General features: G+C 40.1%; 2 protein-coding genes across 2 annotated transcripts in view; both read right to left on the reverse strand.

The window, feature by feature from the left end:
- LOC139454912 (zinc finger protein 721-like) overlaps window positions 1-6,001 on the reverse strand; it is a 20,086-nt gene extending 14,085 nt beyond the window's left edge. The window contains exon 1 of the mRNA XM_071236516.1: window positions 5,881-6,001. The gene's annotated coding sequence lies outside the window, so the exon portion shown is untranslated. The remainder of the gene's footprint in view (window positions 1-5,880) is intronic.
- The window catches only part of LOC139456303 (zinc finger protein 585A-like), a 21,240-nt gene extending 3,356 nt beyond the window's left edge, over window positions 1-17,884 (reverse strand). Inside the window, exons 1-2 of the mRNA XM_071237929.1 lie at window positions 17,852-17,884; window positions 13,474-14,258 (exon numbers count right to left, since the gene is read on the reverse strand). Of these exons, the coding sequence (XP_071094030.1) occupies window positions 13,474-14,233 (760 nt within the window). The 5' untranslated portion in view covers window positions 14,234-14,258; window positions 17,852-17,884. The remainder of the gene's footprint in view (window positions 1-13,473; window positions 14,259-17,851) is intronic.
- Window positions 17,885-18,197: the final 313 nt, after the last annotated feature.

Below are 18,197 nucleotides of genomic sequence, written 5' to 3' on the forward strand. Positions count from 1 at the left end.
TAAACCTAACTCACTCACTCACTCACTATCTTGAAACACACTGAATGAAATTTAACTTGAACGACGACATTGATTATCTCATGCCTGAATACACAGAGCAATTTAAATTTATTTTTTGGGCCATTTTGCCAAATATTACATAACATTGAAAACGCATTATCAAAATCATGTCACAAAGAAAATGAATCCACATGGAGAAAATCATAGCTCTGCAATATGTCATTGCCATTATCCTGTATTTAGGATGTCACCACACAATATTAATCTTCAGTTTTTCAACTGACATCATCGTCACTGTCAACTATCCATAACTAGTTGAGATACTAATAGTATTTCCCTTGCCAAGCCTCTTATGCATGTGTGAGGCATGAAAACCTCAGTTCTTTCCAACATCAGCAACAAAGATGCAGATGGAATTACTCATGTAATAGAGGTAGTACTCTATAAATTATTAACAATGATAGCTACTGTTTGATAATTCCTATGAAAACAAGCCTCTATTTCATCATTGCCATAGTAATAGTACCCTTTTTGTCTGTCCAGTTCCAAGATTTGAAGGACCTGCCCCAAACTTTGGATGACTTGTACCCAAAGTTGAATGACTCGTACCCATTTATTTCTTAAAGCATGATGTTTGAAACATGCTTGCTTTTACTGGTATACATGGTATGAAGCGTAAAAAACAAAAACAAACATGTTTCTAATAATTTATTCAGCACTAAAAATGCATATATTCTGACATGCACTTTCACAACAATTTATTGATAGCACCAATACATTTCCAAAATTTGGTCATTTTACACTTCAAACATTCATTGTAAATTTCAAAAATTCATTTTACATTTCAAACATTCATTCATAAGTGGTGAATGAACAATCAATGCAAAGTGACAATGAATGACTACTAAAAGGCCATTCCCACTTAAACATACAAGTAACATTGGGATCAACAAATTGAGTCAACTCAATCGGCCGTGTTGACATATTGTTGATTTAGTATTTAATTTTAAGATACTTGGTTCTTGGAAGTCGGACAGTGTAACAAGAAGTTTAAACTGTTGATGAATTAACTACTCATGTGTTATTATATGAAACACAAAACAAAGCCTTAGTTGAAAACATGTTTAATTTTTCAAATCGTATATTGTGGTACAGAAAGTTTCAGGTCTGTGGTCAGTCGTTCATTCTTCTGGTCTGCATGGTAAGCCATGACATGGACAATAAAATCTGTCATGGCGACACAGAACATTACAACAGTATTTTAGATGGACCAATCCTTCAAACATACACTCCCCATTCTGTGAACATAAGGTGTACACAGTTTCGAGTGAGTGAGTGAGTATGGTTTTACGCCGCTTTTAGCAATATTCCAGCAACATCACGGCAGGGGACACCAGAAATGGGCTTCACACATTGAACCCATGTCGGGAATCGAACCCGGATCTTCGGCGTGATGAGCTAACGCTTTAACCTCTAGGCTACCCGACCGCCCCTACACAGTTTCTAAGCTCTCGTTGCTGAAAACAATGACATTGACAACATTTGTCTTCATCTTGAATTTCATTTCCATTGCCGATATTGTCGTCACAGACAAGCAGGATGTCAAGGCAAGAAGGACCAAGCTGAGAAGAATTTAATCTGGGTGCTAGGGTTACTTCACTGGCTTTTCTTTCATGCATTCATGGTTTTATGGTTTTCCTGATGCATTTTTCTCGGCTGTGATTTCAAAGGGTTTTTTTTATGGGTGTTCCTTTCAGTTTCTTTTTTCAGTTGGCCGTTTTGTAGCCTCCAGATAGTCAGACACACCCGCAGAAACTTCAGATTCAGTAACAGCCTTGACACCTACGATTCTAGGTATAGATCTTCTCTCTGAAGGTTTTTATCTGGCTGTTTAGCTGTGAAACAGTAACCTGATGTCTGTGGTCTGCTGATGATTTGCTGTGGTTTGCAAAGCTCGTAGTAAAAGCAAGAGGCCTGATATCACTGATTCCAGCTGCTGTCGTTCCTTCCTGGTCTTGTGTACATTTGCCATTATCTTCAGTATCGGAAGACTTGGCATATTAGGAAGACGGAGGTAAGTCGTCTCAATTGCCGACAGGTCAAACGGGAATATTCCAGACTTTTGGAAAGCTTCTTAAGATGTTAGATGAAAGTGCCAAAGTGTGAGCCTTACATGTAAGAGAACATATGTTGTAGCAATTTACAACCCTCCTATTAGGTTTCTGCCACTTGTGACATTTCCCTGTGAAAATCTTGGAGAATGGGCCAAAACAACCAACGTCCATTGGCTGAAGTCTGTGGGAAGTGTGTGGTGGAAGAACAAACAAGATTATGCTATATCATATCGCCTATTCAATCAAGTTCAAGGATGTGTGTGACCTGTGACCATCATAAAGAAGCAAATCTTCCCAGCATGTCTGCCATTCGCCCATCTTAAGAAATGCTGTTTTAAACAACATTAAATAAAAATGTTCTGAAATCGACCATCCTGAATCAGATACTAAACTTTTAAGTAATTTGGGATCTGTTCTTCACATGTTGCATCAGCATGCAACTCAGACAGTGATCTTTGCTTTGTCACCTTCTGGACAACGTCCAAGAAAACCGTGAAACCAACGCATGGACAATGATGTATCATTGAGTTTATTGTTCAAACTTGTTGACAGTCTGCAGCAAGACTGATAGCTTCTGATCGTGTGTATCCATAACCAATTGAGGCCATGAAAGAAATATGATCAGACAGCTGACTTTCCCCAAACTGTTTCAAAAGAGGGGTGGGGTCCGACTTGGTTGTCGAAATATATCTCAGATATCTCAGAGTCTGTCCAGGCACTGCATACATTTGTGCAGCCTTGAAGACATAAGTTTCATTGTCAACTACCTCACTGAATGCTTTATTGATGGTATCAAACGTGTATTTGGGGTACTAATTTGTGCAGAAAGCAATGAATAAATATGAGATGGCCCGAAAAGGTTTCCATACTTTTAAAAGTATGTCAGCAACATTCCAGAGTCATCACGTGATATTTAATCTGGGGAATTTCTGCTTGCAGACAACGACAGGAGACTTGTTCCTTACTTATATCTTTGATTGTATTGATATTTGAACTCTATCAAAAGTGCATTAGCACAAGACATTAATTGTGTTGTTTTCAGTAGTTTTAAGGTAAACTGACATCGATATCTCATTTATACCCAGGAGTATGCACGCTCGTGTGCATGCCAAACACAACAGAACATGGAAGGAAGCCATCATAGTTTACTCAGACATCGCATCCATACATGACGTCATCATATGACGTAACGAGATAATGTGTACTTTAGATATTGCGGGAAACTGTACCACACAAGATGTAAACAACTAAAAGGACTACAATATCCACAATTCTCTGCATTTTGTGCCTCTCATAATAGTGGACAACTCAACATCAAAGGAAACTTGTCGGTGGTGCTATGTCTTTGATGTATCGAAAGAAATACTGCAATAAAGACACCACAAAACAGTTTATGGGAGGGTATATTCTGCTGCATTAAAATCAAACTTTTACTGCATCTTCAGATAAACTATTCACATTATGTCTCTCTTCTAGTGTTTTTAAAGTTATTAAAGGGGCACTGATCTAACGCCATTCCCCGGACTGGTTGTTGCCTTTGTTATTGTTTTTCCCCCGTGAGTACCCGGATGATACACAACGCAACTGAGCGTGACCAGAGACTGGGCTACCGTCTGCAAGGACAGCTAAATAAACTTGGAGGCTGGAGGCAATATTTGTTTTACGCATTTTTGCATAAACACTAATTGGTTAACTGTGATCTATAAAGATTCGGCAAAGGGCGCATGTTAAATAATTTCTTCAGCCTAAACAAACAGACAAAAAGAACGGCGGAGCTCATCGGAAGTCGTCATTTGGAAATACCCCAGATGGTTATAGTTTAATACTAAAAAAAGTATCCATGCAGTGAAAGCATTTTCGGATTTCGGATTGTGTAATACGATTTCTACTCCCTTGTTGTCATACACGTTTTCTCGTATAACCCTACACTTGTGTATTTGTCGTCATTCACTTGATGCTCAGTTAATGAATTTATTACAGGTACAATTAGTGGTAGCACCACTTAGATTACCTGACAAAGGTTCTCATTTGGCATTTATTGTGTCTGGGGTAATTATTCAATCTAAATCCAGGTTTGAAGTGAGGTTATGTAATATGCACGTGGCAGCCCAGCAAGAGATGAATGATCAGTTGATTTACTTTTTTTGGTAAATCAACGGATCGTTCCTAGTCATCAAAGGATTAACAGAAAATACGTTGATTGATTAATCACTGTTATCTTGCACAGTGGATATGTCAAAAGTGAGTGTTTACATGTCTAGGTTTTCTAAAACAAAGGGAATACACTCATATCATGGCGTGAAGTGCCGATGTAAAAACAACATACAATTTGTTCAAAGGGTTAACTGATAATACGTTGATTGGTTGCTCATTGTTATCAAACTCAATGGATTTTTTAGGAACCGTCGACGTAATGAAAATAGTTGTCACGTGGCCTTTCTCAGCCGACCCTTGAGACTTGACACCCGTAATGATATATATCTTTTAGAATATTTGATAGTTACAGAGACACGTGACATCAAATAAGTTATTTTGTATAGCTGCAGACGAGTGGGATATTATTCCTTTGTGTTGATATTCACGGATACATTCCTCGAATAAGGAAGCTGCCTATTTATACACATAAATTTGGTAAGTTGTAATTATGGTATTTCCATTTTGTTTTCCTTCATTTGAACCGATTCGTTCTTGTTTTTCTACGTCTTGGTTGGGAAATTCTTCAATGCGCGATAGACGTTGTTTTCACAGGTCATTTCCTTTGTAAGCGTGTATAGATTACCGTCAATTTGTAAAATGTGATTCTCTCAGTCAATTTTTAAAATGTGTAAATATTTCAGTCATTTTGACTAAAAAATCTGTCCAGATTGATTAAGACGATCAAAAGGGCCTACAAACATCACAACAGATTATTATGTAGGATTAGAAGCCAAACAACATAGAAATGTACTTTTCAACGTAACATTTTCAGTCTCTTGGTGATGACATTAAACATCAAAATGTTTGGAATTCGTTATCATAATAATACAGATGGAAATGTTTTTCAGTCACTTTGTAAAATAACTGAATATTTAGACGTTTAATAAATATGTTACACATTTTGACAGTAAAAAAATATACACACTAAAAAAAAAGCAATGCTCAAGTGAAATATTTACTTTGTGTTGCAAGTCAAAATAGTGTAAACGAAAATCGCAAAATTACCAAGCAAGTGACTTATCAAAACTTCGTCACCATTACCGATGCTACCCACAAAGATGCCTACATTTCCTTATTATCTCGAAAACTGTATTTCATTTTGTTGATCAATGTGACCATACGCTCTTATTACTACCAGTATCCATAAAAGTGACTAATGCGCTTACGAATGGCGCAACAGAGGTCGCGAGCTAGTCTAGATTTCTGCTCTACATCCGGGTACTCACTGGGAAAAAACAATAACAAAGGCAACAACCAGTCCCGGGGAATTGCGTTAGATCAGTGCCCCTTTAACGAAACATACCTTTCAAACAGTCTTTCTTCTAAATCTGTATTTCAGACACCTTTCAAATTAAATGACTACACATTCGCGAAATTTTCACTGGCTAAGCTGAAAAAAATACTGCAGAGCAATGTGGGGGAGGTATTGTGAACATGACATGCGCACATTTCCATTTAATTAAACGAAACAGACGATCACTATTCTTCTTCAGGGGGCGACTGGGGGTGATCTATACTGGTGCACCTACGATGTCATTTCACGATGTAAATATATGTAGTAATTACTTACATTCGAGTATTGCTTTTATGCAGGAAATCCCGACTTTCTTCATATAACAAATAAACTCTTGGTGCAATAGCAGCAGATATCTCAGATTCGTCAGGCCAGGAAAAATGGCTGGCAATGCCAAATGACCAGCGCCCTCTGTTGACATTGGAGCTGATGACATTGGAAACGGCATTTGTAGCAAACGGTTAGTGCGCAGTTAGTCAAACCGGACACACTATGAACAGAATGGTCAAGAGTGAGCGTTGAAATTGTTTGAGAACAGTTTAGGGGAACATAGGGAGGGTGACAACCCTCTTTTGATACGTTGGATGCTGAGTCCAATTGCTGGTGGAATCCCGAATGCCGCAGTGCAGTACACTGGATGAAATCAAATGTTATCTGGTTGGCGGATGCCAATATTTCAATCTGCTTTTCTTTCAGAGGGTGGGTGACTGAGTATGGTTTTACGCCGCATTTAGCAATATTCCATAAATATTACGGTGAGGAACACCAGAAATGGGCTTCAAACATTGAACAGTCTAATGTACTTAAAATCAGTGTCTAACTGTGGCGTAGCTAAGGCAGTTTATAAGTTTTGGCAACTTTGGAGATATAAATTTCGAAACAATTTTGCGAGGGCATTATAGGCCTAGCCAAGCGGGATCAGAAGCCATATCTGTGATTGAAATCTTTTCCGCAAATTAAAATAGTTGGATTTGGCCGAAATATGTTTGAATTGTTACCTTGTTTCGTTTTGTCGCTGTGTGAACGTCTGACTGCACTTAACGTTATGACAGGACAGGCCGACTGTCAACAACGTCTGAACGTGGCCGCGACGTCTCATAGACTAGGGTTAGAGTAGCTTCCCTTTGACAAAGGTCAGCTACTCTAGCGGACAGACCGATGGATTGTCGCGAAAGGCAAGTAAAAACAATTGTTGTTTTGCGTATATGTTGCTTCGACACTGTATAAGAAACAGATTTCAGTTGGAACTATATTGGCTACTGTCACTGTCCGACTGACACATCACTTACCCTGTGACCCAATAAATATCAATGCGCGCATTCAAGCACAGACTTGAAGAATGACATTAGGCCTATATGATAAAGAGGTTATCACGCTTGTGTATTTAGGGATGGTAAATATCCCCAAACACACTTGCGTAATAACCTCTATTTATTTTCATTTACAGTATATAAACATATATATGTTTATCATGAGGTGGCTTTGAGGTGGAGCACCTTCAGAATGCAGTACCACATCATCTCGTGAGGACGATCTCCGCCGTAGGTCACATGTCTCAAGACAAGCAACCAGTTTTTGTAAGAATCCGTCGGACGCGAACCAACGACCTTCGGATTGTTAGCCTGACAGCTAACCGACTGAGCTACGTCCACACCATTAAACTTAGTGCAAATTTACCTAGTCATGCCTATGACGTTACGGAACTGAACGAAAAGGGTCGAATAGGTGACGGACACTTACGAAGGTTACGGGTAGGCATGGTGTCTCGTGACTTTAGTCTACGGACACTTACGAATGATCCCGATGCCATTTGGCACACTCGTCCCATTCCGTAATCTACAAGATACCGAGTGGTGAGGAATGAGCCGATATGCCGCGAACTGAAAACGGCTCCAGGCGTCAGACGTCAGACGTCGAACTCGCGAGTACGCATGAATGATATGGTGATTTTTGTGACAGAAAAGTGTGGTAGGGAACACTGTAAGGATGTTGTGGATAATAGTAAGGAAAGAGGGAGGAATAAGCATGACTAGTGACGACACAACGGTGAGTTCGCTTTTGAATCAGTACTGAAAAAATGTAGCCGGTGAAAGTGGCTTGTGTGAATGCTCCAGGACAGTTTCCAGTAGCCAAAGTATTCGACACGAAACCATTTCATACTTTTTACTCGACATTTTTGTGTGAAGAATATTAGGAGCCACTATAGAATCTACAGTAGCCACTAAACGGGTAGATTTACCTAACCCTAATGATCGTAAAGGGATGATTGACCGTAAAGGGGATCCAAGGGCTAAGGACAGTTTGAGTAATCTAATGGCCACTAGACGGGTACCTAACCCTAATGATCGTAAAGGGGCGATTGATCGTAAAGGGGATCCAAGGGCTAAGGATAGAGTTCGGGGTAACCTACCCTAACACTAGCGATATTTGGATGTGTTCAGCGCCAATATAATATCCCTAATAAACTGCGTTCTTGTGCATAATAATGAAAATTAATGAACCGAAAAAATAATATAAGTATATTAGTTCCCATTTATAACCATTTTAGCCACTTGCATTACGAGAAAAACGAAATAAAAAATATATAAAAAATAAAAGTGCTTTCGTAAACTAGCGCTTGCTATAAAATGCACCGGCGCAGGCTATATTTAGTAAACACATATTCAAAACTCTCCACACTGCTTGGCGTATTCAATGGCATTTCATGTAGAGATGATAGATCACTGGGAGGAGCTTATGCACACCCAATGACCCCTGACGTCACAGGGCATTGTTTCGCCGGTGTGACTGGCAACAAAATACTACAAATTACGCCATAGTGTATTATCACGTGTTTGAAAAGTTTGTGGTACCGTATTCTAAAGGTAGGCCTACACTTCGTGTTGATATGAATTTATCTTATCTAATTTGAGCCCTTATGTTGGTCTCAGCTTAAACATGCGAAATACAGTCCTAGCAACAAGACTTGTCAGTCTTTTGGAGGGTTCATAAATTGTTTTAGGACTAGGGATGTGTACGTGAAAACTCATACATTTTTCCCATATTGACGGACTGTTGACTCGGTGTTTATGACACAACGAAACACGAAATTTCAACTTTTTTTAACTGTACATATCGACTTCCAAACTGAAAGTACCCGTGAAGAACCAGATCAGAATAGGTCTTCACCAAACCATGCTTGCCGTAAAAGGCGACTATGCTTGTTGTAAGAGGCGACTAACGGGATCGGGTTGTCAGGCTCGGTGACTTGGTTGATGCATGTCATCGTATCCCAGTTGCGTGGATCGATGCTCATAATGTCAATCACTGGATTGTCTGCTCCAAGACTCGATTATTTACAGACCGCCGTCATATAGCTGGAATATTGGTCAGTGCGGCGTTAAACAACAAACAAACAAACAAACAAACAGACAGTGTGAAACAAACATTCTTTATAAATTCACTCTCATTTGAAAATACACTATATATATTTGACAGTACATGCACAAAGGCCGATGGTCCATTTTCCTGATAGCGAGACAATGGGCAATCTAGAACACGTGTTCGTTTGTCCACTGTCATTAGAAGTTAGGGCTTCAGAAGAAAAACGAATAATGCTTAAAGCATTCACTCTGTTTTTGACATCCTTACACATTCTGAAAATGTTCAGGGCCCCGTTCCACAAAGCCATCTTAGCGCTAAGGTGATCGTAACTCTCATACCTTAACACTGGCTTACGACAATCATCGCCCTAAAAGCACGTGCACGTGCAACATACTTTTTGAGGCAGCACAACATTGCAGTCCTGCTATGGCCGACTGTTTCTCAAGCTAGAAGCTGTGCCTCTTAATTATCTGATAACATCTTTAGCGCGCCAGGGAGCACGGGTGGCCCAGTCGTCTAAGGCGCCGCGATTCGCTGTGCAGAGTTGCGTCCCTTGGGCACGCCAGAAACCTATGATTGTGGGATCAAATCTCGGTTCGCCCCGATTATGTTTCTAGGTTTGTCAGCAGCATAGCCGTGCTCGTGGGTTTCACCGAAGTGGTAAACGTCTGAGACCTGCATCACTTCGGGCTTTCCTCCCACATTAAGCTGACATGCCGCGATATAACTGGCGTTAAATCCAACTAACTCACATTAGTGTGTCAACTGTGCTTGACGATAAAGAGTTTACTTTAATGATTTCACTTCTGACTTTATATTTCTTTATGCTTATGAGTTATAGAAATCTGTATGCACATATTAAATATACATACGTAAAAATTAGCTGTATGACATTCCTTTCCACGAAATTTGTCTAGAACTTGTGTCCTTCTCGAAGTCTTTTATTTTTTCTGGTCAACTTCTGAACGGCTCCGCAGAAGCATACTAGGCGCTGTTACTATACAATTCGATATGTTGACCTCTCTTCATACATCGTGATCGACCCATGAATGTAAATAATCGAGTCTGGGCCAGACAATCCAGTGATTGATATCATGAGCATCGATCCAGGCAATTGGGATCGATGATATGCACCAACCATATCAGCGAGGCTGGCCACCCGATCCCGTTAGTCGCCTCTTACGACAAGCATAGTCGCCTTTTACGGCAAGCTTGGGTTTCTGAAGACCCATTCTACCCCGGATCTTCAGGGGTCTCATCTGACGGTATAACATGAGAAAACATGCTTGGGTCTCTTGAATACGGAGTAAGTTCAATTAGTTAGACAACAGACTTGTAGACAGGTGCATTGTCTTTAAGCTCCAGTTTTCCACAACGTTTAGCCTGGATGTTCTCGTGCATTTGCCTGAGCATATTATCATAATGTTTCCCATTAATGATCTGACCTTTCCGAAGGTGGGATTCTGTTGGAATCCAAAACACGGTCATCGCCTTGTCAACTGGTGGAACAGACTAAGCGTTCTTCACAGTGAATGAGTGATTTTGGTTTTACGCCGCTTATAGCAATATTCCAGCAATACCATGGTGGGGGACACTAGAAATGGGCTTTACACATTGTACCCATGTCGGGAATCGAACCCGGGTCCTCGTCGTGACGAGCGTACGCCTTAACCACTAGGCTACGCGACAGCACCCTCTTCTTCAGAGGAGACGTTAGATGTCTCCACAACTAAACTTACTATTGTTTAGTCTCTGACTGATAGCGATTGACCCATGACTCGTTCATGGTTACAAATTGTTTATCAAAATCAGGTAGGTCCGATTCAAAACGATATAAATTCTTCTGAGAAAGGATGAACCTTGAGCATTTGGGATCCGGAGTCAGACACCTTGAAACCCACAATCATAGGTTTCTGGCATTTCCAAGGGACACAACTCTGCACAGCGAAAAGCGTCACCTTAGACAACTGGGCCACCCATGCTCCCAGTCACCTGTGCTCGCTCCCAGAGGGTGACTGATCAAATGCTTCTTGGGGCGGAAGTCAGTAAATTTGTCATGCACTTCATTGACCACCTGTTGACATTCAAGCTGTGACTGCAGCTTTTCTACCGGTACATGGAAAAATGATACCATTTATTTTATATTCGTTGTCAACAAGAAATACCTCTGCATGCATGAAATATGCACAATAATATTCTACGTTTTGATATCCTCTTATATTTCATGTTTACATTATTATCACATTTGAATGTGATATCAAGTTCCATACATCTATATTCTACATTCTCAAACTTCATTTCATTATAATTTCAACCATTTTTTATTCAGGAAGAATTAGTAACATGAAATTCAGAAGGTCAACGCCAGAGAATAAAGTTCAGTTCATACACTCAATACCAGAAATGGCTCTTGTTTCAGGCAAATACATTGGAAATTATCAGACAAGTACATAACAACAATCACTAAGTTATCATCCATTCTTCATGGTATAACATACACATGCCTATATGTCATAAAGGGTACTGGTGGCGGGGTGGCCTAGCGGTTAAAGTGTTCCCACATCATGCCGAAAAACCCAGGTTCGATTCCCCACATGGGGAAAATGTGTGAAGCTCATTTCTGGTGTCCCCTGCCGTGATATTGCTAGAATATTGCTAAATGCGGCGTAAAACCATACTCACTCACTCTAAGGTTACTGGATTACAGGTATAAATGTCAAGTTTCCACGGTACATTCCTTCATTGTAGTGTATACAAACTCATGGGTATTGACGACACCCACCACTAAGTTCCTTCCACCTATCACTTCAGGGTTTACCCTTGCAAGTTTGAGTGAGTGAGTGAGTGAGTTGGGGTTAACGCAGCTTTTAACATTATTCCAGTTATATCACAGCGTGTCAGCTTAATGTGGGAGGAAAGCCCGAAGTGATGCAGGTCTCAGACATTTACCACTTCGGTGAAACCCACGAGCACGGGTATGGTGCTGACAAACCTAGAAACATAATTGGGGCGAACCGGGATTCGAACCCACAACCATAGGTTTCTGGCATGCCCAGGGGACGCAACTCTGCACAGCGAGACGACTGGGCCACCCGTGCCCCCCATGCAAGTTTGAATAGAGCCATGTATCACAAAAGCCTGGCAAATGCGTCAAGTCTGAAAAATCATGAAAAAACAAAACTACAAACTCTAACTTAAGTCACATTTTAGTGAAATGTTTCTACCGACATCATCGTGCAGTTGGGGCAGGTTTATGGCTGAAACGGACCAAATTATGGCCCAAAGCCGGCCCCTTATGATCAGGGAAAATATTTTACGTATATATTATACATACATGTATTGAAATAAATACTAATTTCAACAAACTTTGATACACTTGTACAAATTAGTGTGATTTTCGCAACCATTTCCCTTTGGCATGACAATCAAAGATTCTGAATCAAAATAGAGTAACAACTTGTTAAAAAATGTCTTTGTAATGGATAATCTCCTTTGGGATGAACATTTTAAAGATAATAATAACATAAATATAGGCAATAAGTCTTATATGGACTCTTCAACATATGTATTTATATAGAGCATTCTCATTAAAATCAGATCTAAGTTCTTGCTGCCGTTAAAGATCTGAGGAAATCCCATTACGGGTCACCTCAGAACGAACTTTCGCGAACTTTGCTCGACCACTGAAATGACTAACAAGATGTCAGCCAATTAGACAGCAGCTTTCTCGACTTTTACAGCACTTGTTTCATCCTGGCGACTTTCATTTCAGACTACACTTCAAATATATGTTGACACAGTTCTCAATTAAATTTTAGAAAACTGAACGAACGAACATTCTTGAATGTCTAATATACGGTTGAGATTGTATGGCAGTGCTTCCCACGTACTGTGCAATGCCTTTTCCGTTCTTATATTTATCCCACGGAAGCGAGAGATAGATGATAATTTTGACGGAATCAGTCGTAAGGGCCGTAACTGTCGGGAATACACCCTGTTAACATTTTCGAGGTTGCATGATTAGAAAACACATTCCGACTGTCACTTTCATGAACTGGTATGCGACGCTTTGATTGGTCGGATGAAAGGTCGTTCTGACGTGACCCGTAACAGGATGTCCTCAGATCTTTGTTTAGCGATAGCGAGAACTAGGATCTGATTTTAATGAGATTACTATAAGGAGTAAATTGAATACACACATCTCTTGGTGTCAAAAGCCCATGCATGACAAAAACACGTAACATTCTGTCTTCCAAGGATTAACTAACACAGTCATTGATTTATCATTTATCAGTTGTGGTGCATACATTAAAAAAAGTTTTCTCGCACTCATTACTTATTGAGACGTCAATCCAGTGTGACAAAGCATATGTGTCTGCAGGTAAACGGAGCGTGTAAATGTTTTCCCACACTCGCCACACTGAAAAGGCTTCAATCCACTGTGGCAAATCATGTGCCTTTTCATGTCACCCAATTGAGTAAATGTTCTCCCACATTCCCGACACATATACGGCTTGATGCCACTGTGAATTCTCAGATGGGCCTGAAGGTGGCTTGAGCGTGTAAATGTTTTCTCACACTCATTGCACTGATAAGGTTTGATTCCACTGTGACTTCTCATGTGTGACTGCAGGTTACTTGATTGTGTAAATTCTTTCCCACATTCGGTGCACTGATAAGGTTTGATTCCACTGTGGCTCCTCATGTGGGACTGCAGGTTACATGATTGTGTAAATTCTTTCCCACATTCGGTACACTGATAAGGCTTGATTCCATTGTGGCTCCTCATGTGTGACTGCAGGTTACATGACTGTGTAAATTCTTTCCCACATTCAACACACTGATACGGCTTGACTCCACTGTGAATCCTCAAATGAGTGTGCAGGCTACCTGACTGCGTAAACGATTTTCCACACTCTCCACACTGATATGGCTTCACTCCACTGTGGCGAAGCATGTGTCTTTTCATGTCTCCTGATTGGACAAATGTTCTCCCACATTCCCGACACATGTGAGGCTGTTTTGGTGACCTCCCACGGCGTCTGCGTTTCTTGACATTCCCTGTTTCAAGCAACGATTCATCACATTCTGTGTTTCCACTTGTGTCAGCCAAAAAGTGGTTCTGGAAATCACTACTTTCCAATGTGTCTGTAACAGATTGTTTCTGAAAATCACCTGTTTCCAGCAATGCTTCATCGTAGTCTGTGATTACATATGTTTCAGGAACAGAGTCAGGATTCTGGGGTTGGCTTTCTGCTTCCATCATCAATTTGTGGACGTGATGGTGTTCACTGAAAACAAAAGAGATGTCACTTAACGCTATCATGTTAATGCTTTTCCTGAAGATGTTTCCACCATAACACCACAAATAACTACAGCTGGGACCATACATAATAATATGATATATGTATCATGGCAAAAAATACTTATTAATTTGCAAATAGATTGAAACCAGCTGATGATTTAGAAAGGACAGTCAAACACTGAAATTTTTTGTGATGGATCTTGGTATCAGTTAACCAGTAAATAGACCAGTGAAGATTCTGGGGTAGAATAGGTCTTCATCAACCCATGCTTGCCGTAAAAGGCAACTAAAGGGATCGGGTGGTCAGGCTGGCTGACTTAGTTGATGCATGTCATTGATCCCAATTGCGTGGATCGATGCTCGTCATATTAATCACTGGATTGTCTAAGTGGTTCATAAACTCATGTCCATGGTAGAGTGGGAATCGTACAATCGACTCTACTTTTAGCAGCGATTTCTTATGAATATGGAGAGGTTTTTGCGCTTTCATTTATTGGGTTGGTTGGTTGGTTGGTTTGTTGTTTAACGCCACACTCAGCAATATTTCAGCTATATGACAGCAGTCTATAAATAATCAAGTGTGGACCAGACAATCAAGTGATTGATATTATGAGCATCGATCCACGCAATAGGGATACGATGACATGCATCAACCAAGTCAGCGAGTCTGACCACCCTGATCCACAATGATCCCGATCTAGTGGCTGATCGACAATGTATAAACCCTCATATAACATACTATACACTCACTTTATGTGTAACACTGTAAACATACTTGGAGTATAAAAGAATATAGTATAAATGTTAAACAAAGAAACTCAAAAATATTTCCCCCTTTCACCAGACTCATCTGACACACAGCATCAATAGTACAATATGCATATATTAACTCTCTTTATGTACATGGAAAATTTCGGATCCTTGTACACTTTATAATGTATTCAGCAGTCATATCTACAAAGTGAATATCTGTCATAGCCCTGAGGAAGTGATTTTCATTAGATGCTTGTCTGTTTATCCATGATGTCCATGGCAACAGCTTGCATCTCATATATTCATATAAGTGGACATACAATCGGGTCACTTTTAATGTACTTAATCTTCTACAACTGCATACTGAAACTCACTTTGGTGAGGTGAAATTGGGTTTAACGTCGCGTCCAAGATTATTGCACTTATATAGCGACGTGCATGCACGTGTATGTGTGTATGTGTGTGTGTGGCTGCTTGTACTAGTCCGGACTGATGCCGATTTATAGTGCTAGCTCACTGAGATACCATACCGCAGTTTAACATGAATACCCCACTCAGACACAGTATACTGACTCCAAGCCGACCAGTCCTTGTTTTAGCCCCTTAATGCCGAGCACCAGACAGGGTAACAACAAGTACAATCTTTAAACGTCTTTTTGTATGACGCGCCCCGGGATTGAACCCTGGACCTTCCGCTTTCCGGGAGGACGCTCTACCACTAGACCACGGAGGCGGTCGAACCACTTTGACAACATTTACAAATGTGACAACACAGATCTCCTCCTGCTCAGCCTCTAGTAGTAGTATGCATACATAGCTTGAGATTTCCACATTGGCACCTATTGAAGAACACCATAACTTTTTATTATATATACATGACTGATATTTTTCCAGATGCAGATTTTCTAAGGTTATAATATTCAAGTTTGCTGCTAATGTTTACATTTTCAGATCATGTCTGACTCCATCAATCTTCCATTCTCCGTCCAACAATGGAGAGAGAACAGGGTTGATCACCCACATCTTGCTCTATCCAGGCCAAGCCAAAACCTTAGTTGTCACCAGAGACAGTATACTGGTATATGGTCTCTGGGTGTACAGCAGGTATTCTACACAAGTGGCCCATGTGGTTTTGCCAGATTCATCAGACTGGTATAACATGATGCTTGGCGTTATTCATATAACAATTTCATCCAGTATTTATCACATTAAAAATGTTGGTTACATAAACAGCTGCCTTACTTCCACTTGTGTTTACAGACAATAACTTTCTAAGGATCTTAGTGTGCAACTGATTGGACCGTTTTCTAAATGCACACACCTGATCAGGTTGTGCTAAAGTACTTCTCACCATATCCCTAAAAATCTTTGGGGTGAAATATATTCCCAAGTATTTGTATACAATTTGAAGTTCTCACCTTTGAACCATCACTTTCTGGTTTGTTTGATAACTCCTTCTTTGTAAAATACAATAATATTTGTCAGTTCTGAATTTGCTTTTTGTACCATATTTGTCAAAAATGCTTGCTACACAGTCAGCCTTGTTTCTGTAACAACAGTGCCACTTGCATTCACAATATCACAGGTAAACAACTGCAAATATCATTAACTGACTCATTACCAAATATACCTTTGCAGTTTCTCACAATGCACACTTTCCTTCTGACTTCTATATTTTTGAATAAAGATAAAGCTTCAGTCAACTTCAGTGTATGAATGACCAGATTGTTCTATACGTGTATCTAAACACATTTTGCCAAGGCGAGTCAATCTATTCCCAATCAGACATTTTGTACCCATCTCTTGAGACCTACAGCAGACACCAGGGAAGCGCAGGATAATAGGGGATTGGGTACCTGGATAGTAAATTGGACTCGTCTCAGCCCTAGAATGTGTATTTAGTCAAATCTAAATATTTTTTACATTTGCATACTTATCCTGCATTACTCCTTATGCATTCACTGCTTACTTTACGACAACAAGGACAGCGCAACATATATCTAATGGGTTATGGGCAGTCATATATAGCCATATGCATCAACATTGTTCCAAATACGCCTCTGTTCACCAAGCATTCAATGGATACCCAGTAGGAAGGGATGGAAATGTGGCAATGTTTGTTGTTTAACGCCACACTCTAATGTGGTAATGTGAATGATGACCTGCTAGCACCTCACAGGCAGTTTGGGTAGTACACTCCCCAGGGAGTTGAGAATGAAAATCGAGCACACACTGATCCATTGACCTGGGTAATAATGTAGCACTTTGAGCATGCTTAAGGGGATGGATTTGGGGCATTATAATAATGCAACTATGCATATTTGGCTACTGATAGATTAATGTTTCACATGCAAGGTTTTGTATGAAAAGGTTTGTTTATGAACTGAATATACCTCGAAATCAACAGTACAGGTAACCTTGTGAAAACACACTATGGCAAAACATGTTGTTTCCCAATATTTCCAATACCTTAAAAAACATTATTTTACTCTATCACTCCAGTGAATGACATACCTAATGTTTTATATTTATAACTATAAAACCGTATACACATGATATCAAGTTTCAACAGGTCAAGATTCAGTTTCCGCTACAAGCCGATTTGGCGCGGTGCGGTTTTAGCCATAACCCTTAGTGATACCTAATCCTCGGCGATATCTGGTCGTCACCCAGGACTAAAAAATAGAGATTCGTTCAGTGCAATAAAACGTATAAATGGCTGGTATCACTACCAAATGTGACGCAACTCTGAAAGCAGACGTTATCTGATGGTCTACCTTCGAAGTAGCTTGCGATGTATTCTAGTAATCTGTTGCAATTACTTACATTCCAGTGTCTCCTTTGTGTGCGACCTCCCGGCTTCGCGTGCTACATATGCATGAGGGCGAATTGTTCTGGAGCTGACCACACGCGAAACGGCATTTGTAGCAAACAGTTAGTGCGCACGAAGTTAAAACGGACACATTGGCCAGAATGGTCACGAGTGCGCATAAAACCATTGGAGAACAACTAAGGGGAATATTAGGTGAAATGGGGTTGAAAGTCGCGTCCAAGATTATTGCGATCCGTGAAGATTCCAGGGTAGAATAGGTCTACCACTTAAGTATATTGATATGATTTAAAGAGTTATTATTTGGATGCCAAGACAAAATATGTTGTATGCTGGATATAT

The sequence above is a fragment of the Haliotis cracherodii genome, unplaced genomic scaffold, assembly GCF_022045235.1.
Source record: "Haliotis cracherodii isolate W230 unplaced genomic scaffold, xgHalCrac1.p SCAF_11, whole genome shotgun sequence".
Taxonomy (NCBI): Eukaryota; Metazoa; Mollusca; class Gastropoda; order Lepetellida; family Haliotidae; genus Haliotis; species Haliotis cracherodii.